Source organism: Ictalurus punctatus, chromosome 17 (genome assembly GCF_001660625.3).
Source record: "Ictalurus punctatus breed USDA103 chromosome 17, Coco_2.0, whole genome shotgun sequence".
NCBI classification, from domain to species: Eukaryota; Metazoa; Chordata; class Actinopteri; order Siluriformes; family Ictaluridae; genus Ictalurus; species Ictalurus punctatus.
Genome location: NC_030432.2, coordinates 4,764,287 through 4,786,282, shown reverse-complemented (window position 1 = coordinate 4,786,282; position 21,996 = coordinate 4,764,287). Strand labels below are relative to the sequence as shown.

The following is a 21,996-nucleotide window of genomic DNA, read 5'->3' as shown; positions in this document are numbered from 1 at the left end:
GGCGTGTAGACTTTTCTATCCGCTGTAGATTTCTCTTTAAAACAAATAGCTCGAACTGATCAATGAATTTACTGCAAGTGACATTTGAATGTATTTATTTATGTCACTGCTGTTTAACATAAAGCATGCACTGGACAGAACTGATAACTGTTTTACAATTAAAAGAAATTCGTTACTGGGTAAGGGGGAAAAAAAACAACAACATTTTGTTCAGCTTTAATAGGATTTCCAGTATCCTGGCTCTAAAAATCTCCAGGTTTGTAGATATTTCACACACAGATGGATTAGCATTGATCTAATGTGTCCATGTAGTCTACTGCAAAGTCATATTTAATATATATATATATATATATATATATATATATATATATATATATATATATATATATATATATATATATATATATATATATTCCTTGTTCACATGCTCAAGAGAAATTCAAGAAAACACAAATACAATATTGCTGTATTGCACTCTATGTACAAAACCAACTTTATTTTCTTTCTTTCTTTATTTTTTTACTTTTCAAATAACAACAAAAAAAATAACTGCAAACGAAAACAAAATTGGAACGACAGGAAACATGTAATAGTTTAATTTGATAGACGCTATAATGCAGTTTGAAAATATGTATAACAAAAAAAAAATAAAAATAAATAAAATGCAGGCTTTGATCCTGTGGTGTTAAAGGATAATGTTTGAATGCAGCTTAATATGATGTACAAAATATCACACAGTGATAAATTGCCATAAACAATATACATTAGACAGAAAGTCCTTTGATCTTGGCATTGGACTGACCTGCTTTTAAATAACTCCAGTTTTTAAGCCTAGTGAAAACGATGTGTTCTCTTATGACACTCTTATCAATTATATTAAAGATGGTCATTCAGGTGAAGAGAAGGAACTTATAAAAGTTTGCAAAAGCAGAGGTTTGTGCAGCTGCTTTTAAAATATATATATATTCTGATTAATATATCCTAATAAACCTACTCAATTATAATAAAATCAACCGCTTCAAACCTGCAGAAAGAGGGGGTTTAGGAAAACTTTATATGCAGACACACAGTCTATAATCTATAGGATAAAATGTCATGATAAAACAATCTCAGTTACGAATGCAATGTGGCCTAAAGATATCCATTAATTAGTGTGAATTCTTAAGTTAGCCCTTAAGAATTAATATGTAAAATGAATGAATCTAAAGTTGTGTGCTTAATTAAGCAATGACTGGACAATTAGCTTGCTCTATAGTCGCTAAAGGGATTATCGTCATACTTCACTGTAACCGTCCCAATGGAGACGAACCTGCACAAAGCTTGGACGGGAGTATGTCTGAACTCTAGGATGGACAGAAATCTGAATAAATGCAATACATCTCTGTTACAGTTGGTGTAAATGAGAGAGAGTTACTGCATTCGGTCTTTCATCTGTGCACAGCTTACCAACCGTGCCTCCAGGAATTTCGCTTAAAGGACAGTTAAAGGAGATAACTAAACAAAGCAATTAATAAGGATGATATTGAATTTTCAGTCCCTTCCATCGTCTGGTTTGCTCCATCATGCTGTTGTCTATGAAGACGAGCTAACTACATGTGTTGTACTTCGCGTTCCTCACAACCCTCTGTTCTTTTCTTTTCCATGGCTCTTGGAGAGCTTTTCTCCACGATTTCTCAACTTTTCTGGACTAATGGGAAGCAAATGCGCATCTTAAGTTAGCCAGACGTCTCAATCGGTGTTCCCCAAGTGACAGGGCACACAAAATGCTGCTACAGAAAACCAAAGCTCTTATCCGGCTGATAAATGACTCTATGTCTATTGATAGTGTTTAAAAGTCTGTATAATATTTTAACCACGACAGAAAAGCAGTATTCTCAGATCATGGTAGTTTTAAAGCAATAGCAGGGGGAAATCCTACTAGCAAAGTATTCACGTTCTTTACTTTCTTTCATTCCTTCAGTCACTCACTCGTACCCCGGTGCAGAAACAGAACAAAGCACACCAGTGAAAATTTGAAGTTCACTAGGCTGTTTCTTCTGAAACAGCAAAGCAATAGCAGGCCTGTACCAGATGTAAGCAAGGGAGAAATAATACGTCCAACACTTCCCTGATACTGAAGAATTTAGCACCAAAATTTGTGAGACAGTGGGCTGTGAACAGCACATACACCACACACACCATAATCAATCATTGTGCATATGAAAATGATTTCTTGTAGCTGCCCAGCCAACCTTCTATCATTACAGATATAACAGTAAAAGTCTTTAGCACGCAAATTATTAATGAAAATTTGACCACGATCGATACGAATGCATATGGTGGTGAATTCAAATAAACGCACATGCGCACACACAAACAAGATGGTTTGGGTATAATGTATGTACAACAGTCAGTGTTCTCATGATGGTATGATTTCAATACACTAAACAGACTGGAAACGAATGAGACCTACCATCTCCATTCTGTACAGATTTTCCAAAACAAATGGAAGCATTGGCATTATGGATATAGAGTCCAGTGTCTATTACTCAGGCCATTGGGTTTTCTGTGTGTGCAGGTAATGTTAGTGTAGATGTACGAGTGAAGGCGAGGAAGGGAAAACACAGAGACGCAATAGTGTTCTAACAACCAACAAAGGTTATACGATATCCCACTCGGTCATATAAACGACGCAAACTAGATCCGAACCTTACCGAATTCATGATAGTCTTAGTGTTTAATAGATCATTTTTGATCTGTTTTAAGATTTTAACAGGTGTCAGTCATGGCGTATAAATCAGTAGTGTGCGAAGGGTCTCCGATAAATCAGATAGCTGTATGCACTCACAACACGTGTCGTTCAGGTGAAAAGTGACTAACGTATGGCACATATCCATACACTAGGTGGCGGTATACATGTAAAATACGCACCAAATCGAAGTGTGGATTAGAAACGAGTTGTTTCCCCTGCCTAATTGTTCAGAAATGGCTGGTTTGCACAATTTTCACCTTTTATGGTTTATTTGAGGTGAACTGTGGAATTGTATGCTTTGTCTGTAGAAGTATAAAATTACAAGCTCAGACAACAGTCACTTTCTTTTTTTAAGAATACTGAATTTAAGAACTGTAATCAATCAGAATTTAATACTGTAATCAGTTTACCTAAACTCAGGATAAAAAATGTTCCCTTCACAGTAATATCTTTCATTTGCAGACATGTGAGGACATTTCACACAATAAGTAAATGTTTAACCTTTATGGGTGTGTGTGTGTGTGTGTGTGTGTGTGTGCACATACGGTGTAAGATTATGGACAGAAATGATTGAATCAGAGCGATCGAGCTACCTGTATCGGCCTGCGATTTTCATTGCATTACTGTTGCTACGGAGACAGGAAGAACGTTTAGAGTGTGCGATTAGTGTACTGCTTTCTACGCTTGCCTGGGCCTGTTGATCAACCTCAGTGTTAAATGTTTAGGTTTGGGAAAACCCTATTTACACTAACCAATGATGGTTGAGAATTAGTCGTGATGACAAGAAGGTCAAATGAAGATCTTGGCGAGGGAATCAGCTCCTGCACTAGCAATGAGGGGCTGTGAAGGGTGGAAAGCCACATCGTGGATGGCCTCGTCATGCTTTTTCCTATGGGCTGTGATCTCCTGTACACATGTGTGATTATCCAGCATCCACAAGCGAACTGAGCAATCATGACCTGAGGTAAAGACAGGGAGAGTATTTTTGTTAGAGATGACAGAGTATTTTTGATGATGATACAAAAGGTAAGAGAAACTTTTGCATGATGCGTCGTGTAACATCGAAGAAAGACTTCCTATTGTGTCACCGTTAATTAATTGTGTTGCCACGGCTTTGCTATTTAATACAGAAAATCAATAACATAAAAACTTTGCATTTTTAATATTGTCAGTTTGCACTCATTTTATTATTCTTTTTAAAGGAGACCAAATGTGATCTGAATCTGATCTACAAGACTGGTTGAAAAGACTTTATAGGTTTATAAGCCCCACTTCCTCTAGGCAGGTGGTGGCATTATGACAATGAATCACTAATTTCATGCGTATGTAACTATGGACCTTTATTGAACATACACGGAAATGCTTTGATGAAACATCAATGAGGACTATTGAAAATAAAATAAAATAAAAGCTTTATAGGCCTCACTGGATTGAATTGGTTTTCACGTGTATTTGATTATTCTCCATAATTTAGCATACGTGTGAACTTTCAACCACATCGCACAACGTACAGTGGAATTACGCCACACTTCCTATATTTGTGGCATGACACATTGCCAAGCCAACACCGTTTAAGCTAACAAAAATTCCTTTTAACATTAAGTCGCATCATTCTGACCAAATGTTGCATTACGAGAGAGTTTCATAAGCCATACTTCCTGTTGCCAGTGGGAGTCACTATGACTCTGAAATACTATTGGCTTGTTCCTTTGCTTATGCCTCATTGTTGAACATTCAGTACATGTGAATTTTGGGCCACATCACACAATATACAGTAGAGTAATGCTTCACGTCTTTTTGCATATGTTCTTATCATGCTGCCTAAATTATGTATGAATCTGATGAACCCTGTAGGAGGAGGATTTACAAATTAAAAGTTTAGTCTATAAGACCCGCTTCCTCTTTCCATTTGGTGATGCTAGGAAAATGAATCCCTATTTGCATGTACATGTGATTATGCCTCATCACTGCACATAGTACATGTAAATTTTGGGCACATCACACAATGTACAGTGGAAATATGACTCACTTCCTGTTTGTGTGGTATGCCAACGCTGTTTGAGGACTCAAACATTGCAAGGCAATATCACAGATGACATTTTAATTGACCTCCTCAACATGGTTCCAGATTTTATCAGTTCCTTCCCAATTTAATGTCCTGAATATACAGACATCAGTGTGACTTACAGGTGCAATGTCACTGATCCACCTCTAAGAGAAGTACTAAAAAAATTGTTTATTGGCCTCACTTTCTGTTGCCTGTTACAGGAGCTATGACTTACTATATTCATGCCAATTTGACTCTACCCTAGAGCCATACAGTTTATGGCACAGTTCGTGATGTACTTTGGAAATATGCAAACACATTCCCTGCCTACATGACGTGAAATTTAATTGTTCTTCTCACCATGGCAATAATACTACTAATAATAATAATACTTGTCATGCCAAAAGCAATAAGATCCTTCACACCCTTAGTGCTTGGGCTCTAATTACCAAGTGAAGAAAATACGTCAGGACTCATTTAGAAGAGGTTCGTTATTGAGGTTTTGTGTGATTATATGTAGTTTTTTAAAAACAGTTTCTATTTTGCATTTTATGTTTTCATTTAAATTGCTACGTCAAGTTGTCGGTCATACTAGCAGTATAACGTGTAATCAGCATGGGGTCATTAAACATTATAACGCATTATGCTATATGTTTTAAAGATCCAGACTAAGAGAAGGAAGTATATAAATTTTTTATACTCACTGCCAGAGATGAGGTAACTGCCTTTAGGGTCAGTGGTAAGGCAGGTGACTGCATCTAGATGAGCCACCATCGAGTGAATCACTTTCCCTGTAGGTAAAAAGGAAGGGGGGGGGGGGGATGACAGAAGATAGAAGGAAAGAAATGGAAGGAGGAAGAAAAGAAAGAATTTCTATACAGTTGAATAGATTTGATTCCTCTTGTGGTTCTTTGATGTGGTGTAGACATTTAACCCTTCGGTTATGTTACGGATCGATTTGACCCATTTCCACATTTGAAAGATCTGAAGTACCCTCCTTCTCATTTACGATCATGAATTTAGGATTATATGCGAATATTTCTATAAAAAAAAACATTTAAATGACGGTTTACCGTTTTAAGCTGTCTTCTTTGCCGTTTTTGTGTGTATTTAAACTGTGGAAGTCATTTTGACCCATAACATAATGGATGTAACCCCCCCCCCCCCCCCCCCCCCCCCCCCCCAACATAATTGGAGGGTTAATAAGGATTATTTAAAAACCCATCTTGCTGTTTTGGATTAAAAAAATAAAAAAGTATGCAGCTCATTCTACACTTACACAGTTAATTAAATGGCTTCTCTAGTCCATACCCAAACACAACTGGAAAATGTTTGTGTCTGTGTTATTAATGGTAGCTGCCGCACAAAAATGCAATACCGACCACAATACTCATTTACATACCCACGGACATAAACACACCTGTCTTGTTGTCCATGAAGCGGATGGTACGGTTCTCGTGGGCAGTGATTGAGATTGGTTGGGATGGGTGGCTGACCACACAGTTAATCAGCTGATTGCCTAGAGTAGAATAGAAATAAAACCCATAGATTACGTACGGCTAATGTGCAGCTCTATAAATCCTATAACGTTGGCTATTCAGGATGTGGAATGAGATGATATTTTAAAAATATATTGTGATTATCTTCAGAACAAAACACACTGCACCAACTGTTAGCTGATCAATTGTTCACCAGCCATCTTATGAGACTATCTCTAGTCCCAAATGAATGTTCCTTTTATTAAAAATCTGTCTCTTTCCCAGGGTTAGACAGCGTTAGCCATTATATTTAATTCATGTTGCTCACCATCCTTTGTCTGGGGCTCTAGGACCATGATGCTTTGCTCTGTGTTGAGGTCGTAGAGGACTGTCTCACCAGCATCAAAGGACACAACAGCCTGGGACAGGTCTACATTCCCAAAGGCAATGGAAGTAGGAGTTCCGTGCTCTGTGGAAGAGAAAACAACAAGAACAAAAACAAAAAAGCACAATGTTTACCCTGAAACTAGAATTCGTATATGACGTACAGCATTTGTTCCTAGCATGAGAATTAATTTATGTATACATGCATACATGTATATTTCTAGATGAAGATTTGAAGCTAGCTACCGTTTGTGGGATGTTGGAAATATATTTATTATTTATACATGTTAATGATAGAAATATATTATATATTGATTTTCATATTAAAAGAAAATAAAAAGTTTACTTATGGAATACTTGCAGACTACCTAGAATAGGAGTGGCTAGGCATGAAACAGTAAGACATTCAAGTCATTTGAACAATTTCACATTCATTATCATCTTCTATTCTATCACATAATGTATATGTGATATAGCTAGGGAGCTAGGGAGCAGGGATTACACACCCACCTTTCTCTTTGTTGAAAACAGCTATACAGGGTGTGGAGCTCTGAGTATCCCAGATACGCACAGTCCCATCTGCTGAGCAGGAGGCCAGGCGCTTTAGGTTGGATGAATATGCCAGATCCCACACTGAATCCTCATGTCCTAATAACACAGCACTCTCAACACCTTGGTCTGTATATATACAGGTAAGGATGGGGAAAGAAAAAAACAGACATCAAAACAAAGTTCAAAATCTTATCCAATCGATGGAATTTCTTTGGTTAGACAAACACTAATTAAAGGCATCTTTTACATGATTAATCTATGCAGTAATGAGTCACTGATAAATTTCAAAATATAAAAAATTAAGTATTTATTTAACAATTGTTGAAGCATTTGGAATGTCTTGTACACATACAGTCAGGTATTTAAATACTTTGTCAATGACAAATTATTATTATTCCCATTTGGTATTTTGGTCACTTATATTTCAAAGAGGATCAGGGGTATAAGAGGATATACTTGGTATAACCCAAGGAGTGGGCTTGTAACTTCAAGGAATGGGCTCGTAACATCAGAGACTTGCCTTTTTGCCATTAATGCTTTACCATGACGCATCCTATGTCCGCGACTCAGATAAACATTCTTGTGAGTCACATCTGTCTCTGTTTTATGTATACCTTCATTTGTAAATTAACTTGTTATTTCTGTCTTTAAATATTCAGTGGTTCTTCCGTAAGAAAGGACGTTGCATTAAAAGTGCATGACCGTATTTATATGGTTATTACAAATAGTTTCCTAAGCTAAAGTCGTAGTACATTAGACAACTCGACCTCTGACAAGCTAATATAAAAGGCTAATACTTGCAACCTCTGACAAGTAAGCTTGCACGTCAACGTAAGCCTCTGAGCTAACAAAAATAAATGTTTATTATCGTCTATATAAAAACCTCTGACGTAGGAACGTGATTTTAATGAAAGTTTAGCATGAAAGTGCTTTATGATCAGCACAGAGATATTATACTTCTAGCACCAACTAGAAGATTATCTTTTGCAGTCAGATAATTAATTAAATGGAGTCAGATATATACATCTTTAAATCAACCCTCGACTGCACCTATTTCCATCTTTGGTCATAGGACGCAGTGGGCTAAGTAATAAACCCTTAATATTTTAGCCCTACAATAGTCTTCAGGGTTTTTGGTGTTCCTGAGCTCACCACTGTATTCTATCTTTTTAAGAAAGTACCAAACAGTTCATTTGCCCACATGTAATGTTTTTGCTATCTCTGTGATGGGTTGGTTTTGATTTCTCAGCATAATGATGGCTTGCTTCACTGGGAGTGACAGCACTATGGACTTCATATTGACGGTTAACAGCAACCGACTCCGAATGCGAAAGCTACACTTGGTGTTGGTGTGGAAGAACATAACTGACCTGCACAGTGCACTGACCTCAACCCCAGCGAACACCTTTGGGATGAATTAGAATTCGAAAGAGATGTTCAACAAGATCATCTGGTCGTGATGGTCAGATGTCCACATACTTTTGGCCATAGTGTATATTATGTCTTATGAATTTTTTTTTTACAGTTTTTTTTTTTTTTTTTTACATCATCACTCCCCAACACACCCAATGCTTAAACCCACAACAGTGCAGAAATGTCATGATAACGCTATAATAGTGTGTGTGTGTGTTATATATATATATATATACACACACACACATAACACATACATATGAGGCTTCTAAATATTCAGCTAGCTGCTTAATGTACATGAGCAGTATAAAATTGTAGTATCTATATGTATACAGACTTGTCCTGAGACTGATCAGAGGTCAGAGGAACATTTGGGTGTATAATGTCCTGAAATGACAGGCTCTGTAGGGTACGAGTCCCTGTAATTGAAATAAAAATTAAACAATAACGCTTAAAAAAGAATTAATAATAATTTTAAAGAGCAATGTCTCAGCTTTTATTGGTTGGGATGTTGAGAGCTTAAATTTCAGCCCTGCTGAGCGAACCCTACACTGCTAAAAGCGTCAATGTAAAAGGATCTACATGTTAGTAAGCATGATGTAGACTTGCCATAGTTGTCATAAGGATCCACATTAAGGTCTGGACATTTCCAACAACGTATGCTTCCATCCACACCTCCACTGTAGCAGTATTTTTCTTCCTCGCCCATGGCTAGAGAGAGGACTGCTCCACTACACACACACACACACACACACACACACACACACACACACACACACACACACACACGCACCTTTTACTCTAAATCTAAAGACCTCATATTTATTGTATTTCAATCTGTCTTATTGTAATACTAATAAAACCTTGACCTGATACCTACACCTGAATCTAAAACTCACCTGTGACCTCGGAAAGTGTAAATAGGTTCAACGTCCAGTGCTGCACTCCTGACAATAATAAGGAAAGATAAAAGATCAGTACATATTAACAACCGCACCAGGTTTTTCTAAAGTGTGCCATATCTGCTTTATATTATGTTTTTTATTTGTTTCTTTGCGCACAAAACTAACCGAATCTACTCTTTCATCAGTGGAATAATCACACGTATTAAATAAGGACTTTACTGGTGGATTCCCTTGTGTATTGAATTTCAAGCCATTTATGCAACGCTATAATAGCAGGCCTCTGTGTGAGCTGGCAGAGTTTGCTCACAACACACACACGCACACACACACACACACACGCTCACAGTGCGTGCTTGAACTTGAATGTAAACAACGACGGAAGCCAAAGCTGTGAAGTATCGAGACGGCATTTTGTTTAGTTTTCTGTTGAGTTTATGAAAAGTTCTAGCAAACAAATAAAGTGAGTCTCAAAACTCTGACCAAAAACCCCCCACCTGTCTCCTGAGTCCTTGATGCACACACATCAGGTTCTACAGTTATGTTGAAACCTGAGAGGAGGACTCGGATGCCACCATGGAAGCCTCCCCCAAACCCAACACCAAACCCTAGTCTACATGCTAAATAAGCAACAGCTGTGCTTTGAAGCCCTCGCTCAGGAGCAGGCTGAGGACCAAAGGGTGCTCCAGAAGATGCTGCAGCCCTCACTTTGCTGTTGGGTCACTTTATTAATTCGCCAACGCTTTTCAGCATGCTTTTCATAAGCTCAACGGAAAAATAAACAAAATGCCGTCTTAACTTCACGGCTTTTGCCATGTTCGAATTCAAGTTCACGCTCTGTGCAAGTAGGTTTCCGGTAATAACACACAGGTGAGAATCATTTTTCTTCCTGTCGGTTAAACCCGCCTCCTCGCTCCGTCCACACTCGATGCTTGACCACGCCCCCTTTGCCACACACCATTATTTATATACTAATTTTTTTGAAAGACAATAGAAGTTAGAAGTCAGAGCTCACTTTTTCGAATGCATTGTCTTGTTCAGGTTCCAGAGCTTTAGTGTTCCATCCTCAGAAGCTGTCAACAGCACAGGCTGAGAAGGGTGAAAGGTCAGGGCTCGGATCGCATCAAAGTGGCTCCGGAGCGTAAAGCGTGGATTCCATGTCTTCTTAAACTCCTCCTGACTGTCCTGTTGCTAAGAAAGATATACGGCGGATATAAAAAGTCTACACACCCCTGTTAAAATACAGGTTTTCGCGATGTAATAAATGAAAAGTCCTGTCAGATCTTTAATGGGATTTAGCAACCAACGAATTTCAGTTGAAAAACCAAACAGAAAAGTTTTAGGTGAGGGGAAAAAAACCCCTAAAAACTTAACCTTTGTGTAATACCATTGTGTAAGCTCTAGAGACTGTTGTGTGTGAAAATCCCAGGAGTATCCCAGTTTCTGAAATACTCAAACCAGCCCGTCTGGTACCAGTTAAAGTCAGAGAGATTTGGCCGCTTTGTCCCAATTCTGATGTTTGATGTAACATTAACTGAAGCTCTTGACCTGTATCTGCAGGATTTGTATATGCATTGTGCTGTTGCCACCTGATTGGCTGATTGGATAACTGTATAAACATGCAGGTGTATGGAAGTATAATAGTGCCAAATGTCCTCAAGGCAAAATGGCATTTTGAATTACATAAATTGAATAAAATCTTTCCTCTGCAATTCATTGGGTTTGTATATTTTGATTGAAAACAAAATTCCAGCATTACAAATTCAATGCACATATATTCACCTTCCAAAAAAACAGTTCCAGAATAATTCAAGTATTGTTATTGCGATATGTTTTTATTAAATTTATGTAATTCAACATGCCATTTTGCCTTGAGGACAGTTGGCACTGTTATACTTCCATACAGGTGTACTTAATAAAGTGACTACTGAGGATATATATGTATAAAATAATGCTAACAGAGGTTTTTCATGTAAATGCAAAATAATACAATTTTACTTCAAAACAATAAAACTTTAGACAATGAATATTGAAAGGTGAATACAGCATATAATGTGTTTAAAAATGGGTAAGTGCAACTTCAACAAACAAAAACAAATAGACACTCACATCAATGGTGAAGTCATTAGCAACAGTAAGGTCAGCCAACTCGCCCAGATTTATATCCCCTCCTCCAACTGTATCCAGTATGAAGACATCAGATGAAAAGCCTAGAGTGCATCCTGCAGTGTAAACAAAAGGAAAATTACAACAACAACAAAAAACAGAAATAACAAAGAACACTTTGGAATGTTGTGCTGTTTGTGATGGTATAAAATAAGCAGGTCAGAACAGTTTAAGATTTTGTGCTGTTGAACCCGCTTTCCACTCAGACATAACTGTTATGATGTGTTCACCTCAGATTTAGAGTTGAATACGGTTTAAATCCCAAACCTTGAGTGATCATGCACTCAATAATATAGCCCCACTTAAAAGAAAACAAATTAGAGAGGAAAAAACAAACTAGCACCCTGGTATAAAGATCACACAGTAAAAGTCCTTGGTGTGATTATTGACTCCAGTCTCACAGTTGAAGATAATATTACCAAGAAAGCATTTTTTCCATCTTTTTTAATCAGAAATATTTCTAAGATAAGAAAAACTAGCCCATGCGTTTGTTACCTCTAGGTTGAACTATTGTAATGCATTGCTGTATGGATGTTCCAGAAGGTGAACAAATAAGAATGTAGCAGCCACAGTCCATACGAGAACCAGAAGATTTGACCATATGAACACCTTTCTTATCCACACTGAATTGGTTCCCAGTAAAATTCCGATTATAAAATACTACCAATGACATATAAAGCACTAAACAGACTCATGCCACAATAACGTTTGGTAATATTTGGTCTTTTATGATCTGCCATGCCTGCTTCAATCAAAAAGTGCTGGCTCTTTGTTGGTACCTAGAATAATGAATACTACAGCAGGGGGCAGATATTTTTCTCTTAGATAAAGGCACGGATCTGTCAAGTACATGGTCATAGAGCTTTGGTAAACAGGACTGTTCGGATGCTGTAATATACAGTACTGTGCAAAAGTCTTATGCACATGCAAAGAAATGTCGTGAGCAAAGATGTCTTAAAAAATAATGAATAATGAGTTTCTGCATTAAAACAAGTATTATAAAGGAGCAGTAAACAGTAATAAATTAAACAAAGGCAATATTTGGTGTGATGACCCTTTGCTTTAAAAGAAAGATTCAGTCTCGAGTACAATGTGTGCAGTTTCTCTCTCTCTCTCTCTCTCACACACACACACAATGTTACTCCTGCTGCCTGATGAGAGGCTGGTGACCCTGACTTTTCTGCCCTACGGATCTGCCTGGCCCATTCTCATGCTCTACTTCTCCTTGGAGCCTCCTTCCTGTGAGAATGACTTGCTGTTACTGAGGAGAGTCTTGCATGGCGAGGCTAAAGTTTGCAGTGAGATGGCTGTGGATGGTCTCACTTAGATAGCCTAATGATTGCTCTTGCCACTGCTTGACTCTATAGTGTACAGTAACGACTCATAATAGCATAATCTGCCATCAACTAGAAGAGGATGGGTTTCCTTTTGAATCTGGTTCCTCTCAAGGTTTCTTCCTCATGTTGTTTCAAGGAGATTTTCCTTGGAATCATCCCCTCTGGCTTCCTCATTGGGATCTAAATCTAAATCCATATTCTGATTTCTGTAATGTCCATTATTAAAAGCACTATAGAAATAAAATGTCATTGAATTGAATAATACTTGGAGAAGAAAGTACATTTAGATGATTTATAACCATTAGAGGGGCTATTTGTGGATGGGCAGTTTGATTTGTTTGTTAGGTGCCTTACCAGCTAATGCTGATGGAAGCCAGAGCTTAATGGCACAGAAAACTACTGGTAGGGAGATAAATTCCAGATTGAAAGTTAGGTATGATTACTTTATGGTACTTGGCTGGTTTCCTGGATCCTGAATCTGATTACTGCATGGTTTACAACAAGAACTTTGTATCACAGTTTCCATACCTAGCTCTCGGCCATCTCCCGAAATGCATGCCTCCCCAGCCCCCTCGCCCTCTTCTCCCGAACCCAGGAAATCAAATTCGCTGAGGGCGTCTTCTGAATCATCCTCATCTTCTTCATCCTCAGGATCTACACCTGTAGTCATGGGTTCTCCAAAAATCTGAACAAATCAAAACCAAAACATCTAATTATGGCTAAAAGGAGTTTTCATTGGGTGCTTGTAATGTACTTTGTGCATTATAAAGTGTAAAAATATGGTGCTATTATATTATATATATTATCATGGTGTGTGTTCGCATCACTTCTAACCTTGCCTCTGGATTTCTTGTTTTTATGTGGTCCATCAATGCAATCTGTGGCTATTCCCTGGAAATCATCATCTTCGTCACTGTCATCTTCATCATCACAGCTACGCAGGAAAGGAATTTTATCCAGTACTGACCTGCCAGTGTGCTCTGTAGAACCTTCTTTTCCAGCATTTCTGCAATTTACACAACAAAGTAGTACTCGATTGCTATTTCTGCACTGGACGATAGACATAACCATGCCAATAATGCGAAAAGGCTCAGTCCAATTTAAATCCTGTGTCTATCAATGTAAAGGAAACTTTATCTGCTGGTATCATACAGCTATTTTTGGATTAAAATAGGACTTTCTGTAGAAAAATCCTTCAAAGAATAGAGTCTAGGCTTGTCTTGGATCTAGTAAATTGCCCTTGGGGACAAACATGTAAATTGCTCACTATGCAAATGTTATAATAGTTCTCTTTCTCTCACCTTTTGATCTGCTCCTCTATCTGGCGTACAAGCAGGGAATCTCCTCCACCATGGGGCTTGGGTTCTGGGGAAGGATCATTCGGCAGAGGCCCATTTACCTCCGGGCTACAACGACCCAACAGAGACTTGACTCGTTTAGAGCGCATGTTCAGTATCGTGTCAGAATAACCCACCTCTTCCAGGTACCTGCATATTACACTCACATGCTTAGCTGCTCCAAAAAATAAAAAATATAAAACTTGCATTGCCTCTTATTGTTATTGTGGAGAGACAGAGAGAGAGAGAGAGAGAGAGATAGAGAGAGAGAGAGAGAGATAGAGAGAGTACTGACTTGCGCAACAACTGACGGCCCTCCTTCCATGCCGTTTGACTGGTTGTCTCCTTGTCAAATTCTCCTTGACCATTGGGTACTGCGCAAGGATAATGTCAATCCCACAGGTTATTATAATCCAACATACGAGTAAGAAATAATAAGCAATAACAGAGTGCAACACTACTATTAAAATTTTAAATACTATTAATATATGTATATATATATATATATATATATATATATATATATATATATATATATATATATATATATATATATACACACACACACACACACACACACACACATATATATATATATCTCACAGTTATATCACTGGTAGAAGCTGGATATATTAGAGATTGTGTATAGTTTTAAGAGAGACGTTTTACTTGGTTCATTCTTAGTCTCTGGCTTCTTCTCTGGACTCTGATCAGTGCCGGTCTTCAATTTCTGATATTTGGCCCTAAGGATACAAAATCAATATGGAAATGAAACCTCGTTATAATCACAATGCTCCATCATCATCACCACAAATACTACTGTTATTACAAAAATAACCACAGCACATAGTATGTATTTTATTCAATTTAATCCAAGTATTCACATATCAGGCACATGACACTAATCTGTACAATGAGATTATTAATAAACATAAGAAGTCTGTAGAGGAGAATCATGAATCTCACCATTGCAATGTAAAAAAAAAAAATATTAGAGATTCCCTGAGCTATGGTTCCCATATCCCTAGCAGAGCTGGGACACCATTTTGAGAATCGTGTAAATAGACATTACACGCTCAACCAACTGCATTAAAAAAATACTTGCCTTTACTATAGAAAAAAGATCCTTCTTGTAAACACAAACCTGTACTTTCTCAGATACGTATTGCAGAACTGCTAGCAAATAAATCATATTTACAATGAATGCAACAAACTGCAAGCCTAGGGATTGTACTAGCTCTCAGTCTCTGGAAACTCTATTGTTGCCTGCATGTAAAAGCCCCTCTATGCTTGTTGATCTGCAAATCAGGTAATGGATATGCAAAAAAGGATTACATTACTCTCTTCCCTAATGAATACTACGACACTAGATAATCGTGACTTTGTGCCTTTGAGCTCATACACACACACACACACACACACACACACAATAGCAGTAACGACCCTCCATGTGTGCTTGACTGCCCAGTGGTGTCACATGACCAGCAGATTAATAAAGAGGCAGTGGAAGAGCTGCACAATGGAGGACGCATGTGTTAGTTGGTAGGCATCATGTAATAGAGAAGAACTAGGTAATAGGTTGGACATGGCACTGACCACAAAAAAAAAATAATAAATAAACTATTTGTTTAAGCTTAAATGTTTCCTCTCTGCAAATGTTCAGTGAATCCTTATTACAGTATATATTCATATTTGTCCATCTTTATGAAGGGACAACAATTCTGGAGCTCTGCGCCCAAATCTGCCCATGAACACCTCTGTGAAGGTGAGCCTTTCATGCAACCGTATGAATGATGTTAACCTGAGCTCACCTTTCTTGTTTAAGGGCATACTCTAGCATTTTGATCCGCCTCACCAGATCTTGCTTCATGCTCTCCTGCCCTTTCCTCTCTCCCTGCAGAAATGCCACCTGTGCCTGGAAATCAGTGTAAAAGAAATAGAATAAGAATATGAAAAGAAACTCACACATTCTTAGGTCTCACATACCTAGTCCACACAATACTGTGTGATATTAAAATAACACATTTTCTTGATTACCATGACAGTATTTTAACAATAACAATAATAATAATAACAATCAGTGGAATCACCATTGCTCAAAGTTAAAAACGTCACACACAAAGGCAAGTCTTCTAAGGGTTGCATCAGCGTTTATTCAGAGCACACAAAACAAGCTTCAAAGGCTCAAGTCACATTCGTCATGCTTACTACAAACTGTGCAACTCCGCGTAAGATTGTACATCTGGACAAGAGGAGACAGTGTTTACGATTGCTTCTTTAAAGTGTGGAGTAATTTAAGCTGCAAACTGTTTTCTTAAAATCAACACAGGGATCTACCGTGAATCTACCGTCTCTGTTTGCTCCCGCTATCTTTGCATGCGCGTTCACGCTGTGTTCATTAACCCAGTCACTCAGTCGGTGATCCCCTTTTTAGCTGATGAAAAGCAAGCTGGTTTGTGAATGGAGGGTGGAGTTGGGAGAATGCATTGTAAGGAAGGAGTGGACATTGTTTTGTGTTTCAGTGAGCGGTTATGAGATGATAAAGGAGGAGTGCAAAGGTGAGCAGAGTGGTTCGAAACTCGAGCAGCAAGAGCTTAGGTGAACTGTGTGTGTGTCACTGGAGAGATACAATAGTACTGGAAAGCACGCTGGGGGGGGATAAAGAGCCCAGTTTGAGCTATCAGAAGCCTGCCTCCATGTCCTTATTTCCCTCTGAACCAAAGAGAGTGCTACACTGGTGCCGAACCCAGGGAACTTAGGAAGAAGCTGCTATGGAGTCCTTGCCCCTTGGCGACATTATCAAGACCCTCGGCAGAATCCAACATAACGACCACGTAAAGCCATCCTTGAGCTGCAGAGGATGAGCAACAGGAGCACTTCAAGGCTCTCTACCAGGTGCAGACCAAGGACTGACAGGTGCTTCTGAGCTTGGTCCTACAGCAGCCACGGCGGAGAACAGAGACTCTGGTCCAGTTGCTACCCCTATTGTCAGGGGAAGCTCAGCTCGGCAGGTGTGCTGTCACTATGAGACGGCCCAACACTTCCAGGACCAAGGCCCCAAGATAGGGCATTGGTGGACTCCGGTTGTAACCAGACTTCAAACCAGCAAAGCCTGGAGCAATGTAGGGCATTGGGAAATGCATGATGGTGAAGGTGAGGTGTGTGCCCGGGGATGTTCATGAATATTCACTTGTGCCAGTTGTTACTCAATTTCAGGGACAAAAGCATAGAATAAAGTCGATGGTTAATCCTCGTCGCACCCATCCACTAATTCTTGGGATGAATTGCTTGGGGGCTTGGGGTGCTAGGGACGATGACATCAGCTGCGCATCACGGAGACATGGAGGGTGGGGAGGGTGGGGAGGGTGGGGAGGGCTCCCACCCACCAACCCACCAACCCTTTGTCGGGATTTCCCTCAGGGATTTCCCCTTGGAGCAGTCTCCAGACGAAACCTTGAGGCTTCTTCAACCAAGTATAAATAATTGATGGACAGCAAAGGAGGACACTCAAACCAAGGAAAAGTTGACCCAATTGTTGATACCGCAGATTCTGACTGATTAGGGCACTTCGTGTCATACACACACTTCACAAACTGCATGAATTATTGGGGACCAAATTGTTTTTATACCAGCAACTACCATATGCAAATGGATGGTCTGATCGAACAGTTTCATCAAACCTTAAAAAAAATAATTTATAGGTTTGTTCCTGATGATGCTTATAAGTGCGATAAGTGGCTCAGACCCCTGTTGTTTCCAGTACGAGAGATCCTGCAAGCCACCATGAGATTCTCCCCGCTTGAATTACCGTGAGGCCAAAGGCCACACAGTGTCTTAGATATCATGTGGGAAAATTTTGAAGCGGAACCTTCACAGATAGTGAATGAAACTCAATACGATCTTGACCTGAAAGCAAAGCTCCACACATTCGGCAATTAACACAGGAGAATCTGCTCTAGGCTCAAGAACAGCAATCCCGGCTATATGTCAGCTGTGCTCGACAACACGAGTTTTAATAGGCAGGTAAAGCGCTCATATTATTACCCACGTAACGGCTCTAAATTACTCACTAAGTGAGAAAGGCCGTTTGAAGTCACAGTGACTTAAACTATGAAGTAAAGCAAACAGATAGAGGTGGGGCATTCCAAATACACCACCTCAGTCTGCTAAAACCATGGAGAGAGGTGGTCCCTGTGTCTTTGGTGATGGTGGTTCACAAGGGGGAGGATTTGGGACCAGAGGTGAATCTAAAACGTGCGGCTCAATCTACCCCAGTCCCTTGTGGAGACCACCTCTCCCCACCACAAAGGACCGAAGTCGACAAGTTAGAGAGTTTTCTGATGTGTTTTTGCCTCTACCCGGTCACATTAATCTCACAGCGCACCACAGTGAGATCCCCTGGGGGGTAGTTGTGTGCAAACCCCTGCTGTTTGACGCATTGTGTCTGGGACGCATATAACCACACAACATTTATAGTGTGAAAGCAAACATGTCCAATGCATCCTGGACAACACGGAAGGACCAGTTAATCGACTGCACCATTGCCCTAGCTGGAAAATAGCTCATCACTGTGAGACTGCACTGAACAGTAGAGTAGTCCTCTGCTTGGTTAATGCATGAAGTTGATGCTATAACATCAGAGATGAACGCAGCTGCTCATCATAGCTTCTTTTGTTGTTTCATCTCTCAGTCATTTATAAGTTACGCTACCATACCACGCAATCAAAACATTTGAAACAGCCCGTACAGGTACAGGAGATAGGATTGTTGGATATTTCTGCCTGAAAACAAACGCAGAGGAAGACGGACACAATTCGATTATATCATACAATACATGAGGCTACTAGGGGCGTCACATTATTTGTGACATGAAAGTCAACTGTGTATTTGTTATTGTAATTGTTAACGTTATTATTACTGCTATACACCTACTGTAGCAGGGAAGTGTATTTGTAATGAGAATATGATTAGGAAATGTGATTTAGAATAAGACAGGTGTAATAAATATTCACTATTTTGTTGTGCTTTCTGTTTCCCCCTCTTCTCATTCACACAAAATGCTGTAAAAGAGTTATTTTGAAATATTAAATGTAAAACATTACATACACACTCACATATATATAGATATACATCTCTCTCTCTCTCTCTCTCTCTCTCTCTATATATATATATATATATATATATAGGGTTATAATGGAAGCATGAAACACTACGGTGGTTAATTGGTGCTTTGATGGATTTTAAGTACATTATATAGTGAAGCATCTTAAGCAGGGGAACAAAACTGACTGGGAAAAATAGTACATTACATTTACAGCACTTTGGCAGATGCCCTTATCCAAAGCAACTTACATTGATCTCATTTATACGATGGAGCAGTTGAGGGTTAAGGGCCTTGCTAAGGACCTGACCTCTGAGATTTGAACTCATGACCTTTTGACCGGTAGTCAGAAGGTCTTAACAACTGAGCTTCCACTGCCCCACATAAATTAGTCTTTATTACTTAGGATGCATATCATTTTAAAGAATGACGTCACAGTTGATGTTTATTTCTTTTAAAAATCAAGCGCTTTGCTGCTACTGCGAGATTATAAAATCTTGCTTTCCTTCTAGTTTTCTGCTGTGATCATTACTTAATCATGCTGAATTTAAGAAAACTCTCTCAGTATACTTTCTACACCCTGTTATTTTTGTCATTCCATTAAGAAATGAATTACAGAATGTCATTTACTTGAACATCGTAATATGTAGTCAGTTTCACTTATTCCACCGTCTCTTCATACAGTAGAAGAATATGCCGATGGTGCGTTTGGAAAGGATTTTTGGAATTGATATTATTTAAAAACATGGTTTATGATTATGACAACAGTTAAAAAGATTGCATCAGGGAAACGAGTCTTTTGGGTGTTATAGATAAGTTATTGAGCTCTTTGCACATGTTATGGTCATGTGACCTACTATTGCTAAGCCACATACATAACAAGCATATATCATAAAGGTCAAATACTGTACTTAAACATCCTCCTGAAACATTACAAACATCTGGAAATCTTATCCCACATAAAGAAGAACAATTAGGGGATTTTACCTTTTTGTTTTATTGTGATTTGTTATTTATTTTATATATATATATATATATATATATATATATATATTTAGAAGAACCGTGGCTGGTTAAAACTGCACTTATTCTACCTGAGAAACTTAAAACTGCACTTATTCTACTTGAGACTACTTTTTTTTTCCTTGAAGCAAAGGGTCATCACACCAAATATTGCCTTTGTTTATTACTGTTCAGAGTAATTTTTTCAACACAGAAAATTTATTTTCGAAGGCATCTTTGCTCTACAGATTCTTAAGACGTTTGCACACTACTGTACACATACAAGGACGTGCAAGGAGACTTTTCTACAAAGATTTTATAATAAATATTTCCTTCATGCTTTTAAATGGTCAATACATGTTGAGAGATCATGATATTCGGAAAACTGACCTTTTCACACCATAACAACCCTCAAACTATAAGGAAACTGTTAAAATTATACGGTCATAAAAAGGACAGCGATGGTTTAAAGTGATGTGCGTAAAAGTACATATTAAAGTACATATAATTATGATGAATTTTTATTTATGATATTGCAATAAATCTTTCATGGGCGGGTACCCCGGGACATCCAGGGTTTATTCCCACATCACTTCCAGTATTCCCAGTATAGGCTCTGGATCCGCTCTACACTGACAGAATAAAGTGATTACTTAAGATTAATGAATGAAAATAGTAATGAGTGGTGCTTAATATTCAAGACTGTAATATTAGTTGACTTCCAGTGTTTATGTGAGGAATAATATAATGTAATGTAATGTAATGTAATGTAATATAATGTAATGTAATGTAATGTAATGTAGAGTATATAGGTGCCTGGGACGGGACAGTGTTTTCACCACTAGGGCAAAAAGGCATCCATTCAGGATAATAACCCTTTATATAAATAGTTTATTCAGTTTTGTAATCAGAACAATTCGGATTGACCAAATGCAAGACATGTAAACATAAACCCTGTCAGACGTCCCCACTAGAAACCCCGTAAACCATCAGACACCAATAGAAGAGAACATGAAATCTCCAGTTACCCGAAGTTCATCTCTCTCGGCTTCCCATCGACATTTTTCTGCCTGAAATCGACCCCATTCAAACTGGATAAAATGTAAAATCCCGGGCAGGGACAGGCCCACTGCCTCCCCGTCCTGCTGTTCCCGTGGATGGAAGGATGCAGGCATCGCCCCGGCTGCGCTCGGTGCTACAGACACGCTCGGCCCGTTCGGATTTCGGCCGGTACCGCTGCCCACATGGCTCTGATTCGCTCCGCCGCCAACCCCACCGGATATCTCCGCGTCCATTATAGTGTGCACACCGTCCCCAAAGCAAATAGATAGAAATATCAAAGGAAAACAAAGGGCAGATGTACCCAGTCACTAACACTCGTCCAAAGCAGTCTCCATTCTTTCTCAAACAGTGGCCTTGCGAAATAGTGATCCTCGGCATGTTCCTCTACTGCGTCCGTTCCGGGAATTATGCGGGAACAATGTAGTCCATGATCGTGTAGTGAAACCGAACCCGAACACTTATACAGCAGAGGTGTTTACCTCAA

General features: G+C 38.8%; 1 protein-coding gene across 2 annotated transcripts; it reads right to left on the bottom strand.

The window, feature by feature from the left end:
• Positions 1 to 475: 475 nt before the first annotated feature.
• On the bottom strand, positions 476 to 21,910 carry strn4 (striatin, calmodulin binding protein 4). 2 transcript variants are annotated; one of them, XM_017490746.3, is made up of 16 exons: positions 21,479 to 21,910; positions 16,159 to 16,262; positions 15,017 to 15,090; positions 14,643 to 14,721; positions 14,312 to 14,497; positions 13,845 to 14,016; positions 13,539 to 13,695; positions 11,617 to 11,729; positions 10,523 to 10,698; positions 9,505 to 9,552; positions 9,215 to 9,336; positions 7,151 to 7,318; positions 6,585 to 6,725; positions 6,199 to 6,297; positions 5,483 to 5,569; positions 476 to 3,690 (listed from the first exon to the last, which is right to left on the bottom strand). In XM_017490746.3, exons 1-16 carry the CDS (start codon positions 21,743 to 21,745, stop codon positions 3,521 to 3,523), a joined length of 2,163 nt encoding a protein of 720 aa, XP_017346235.1. In that variant the 5' UTR covers positions 21,746 to 21,910; the 3' UTR covers positions 476 to 3,520. The 2 variants fall into 2 exon arrangements, with proteins under 2 accessions (XP_017346235.1, XP_017346236.1); XM_017490747.3 differs by having other exon boundaries at positions 10,523 to 10,692.
• Between the last annotated feature and the right edge of the window lie 86 nt (positions 21,911 to 21,996).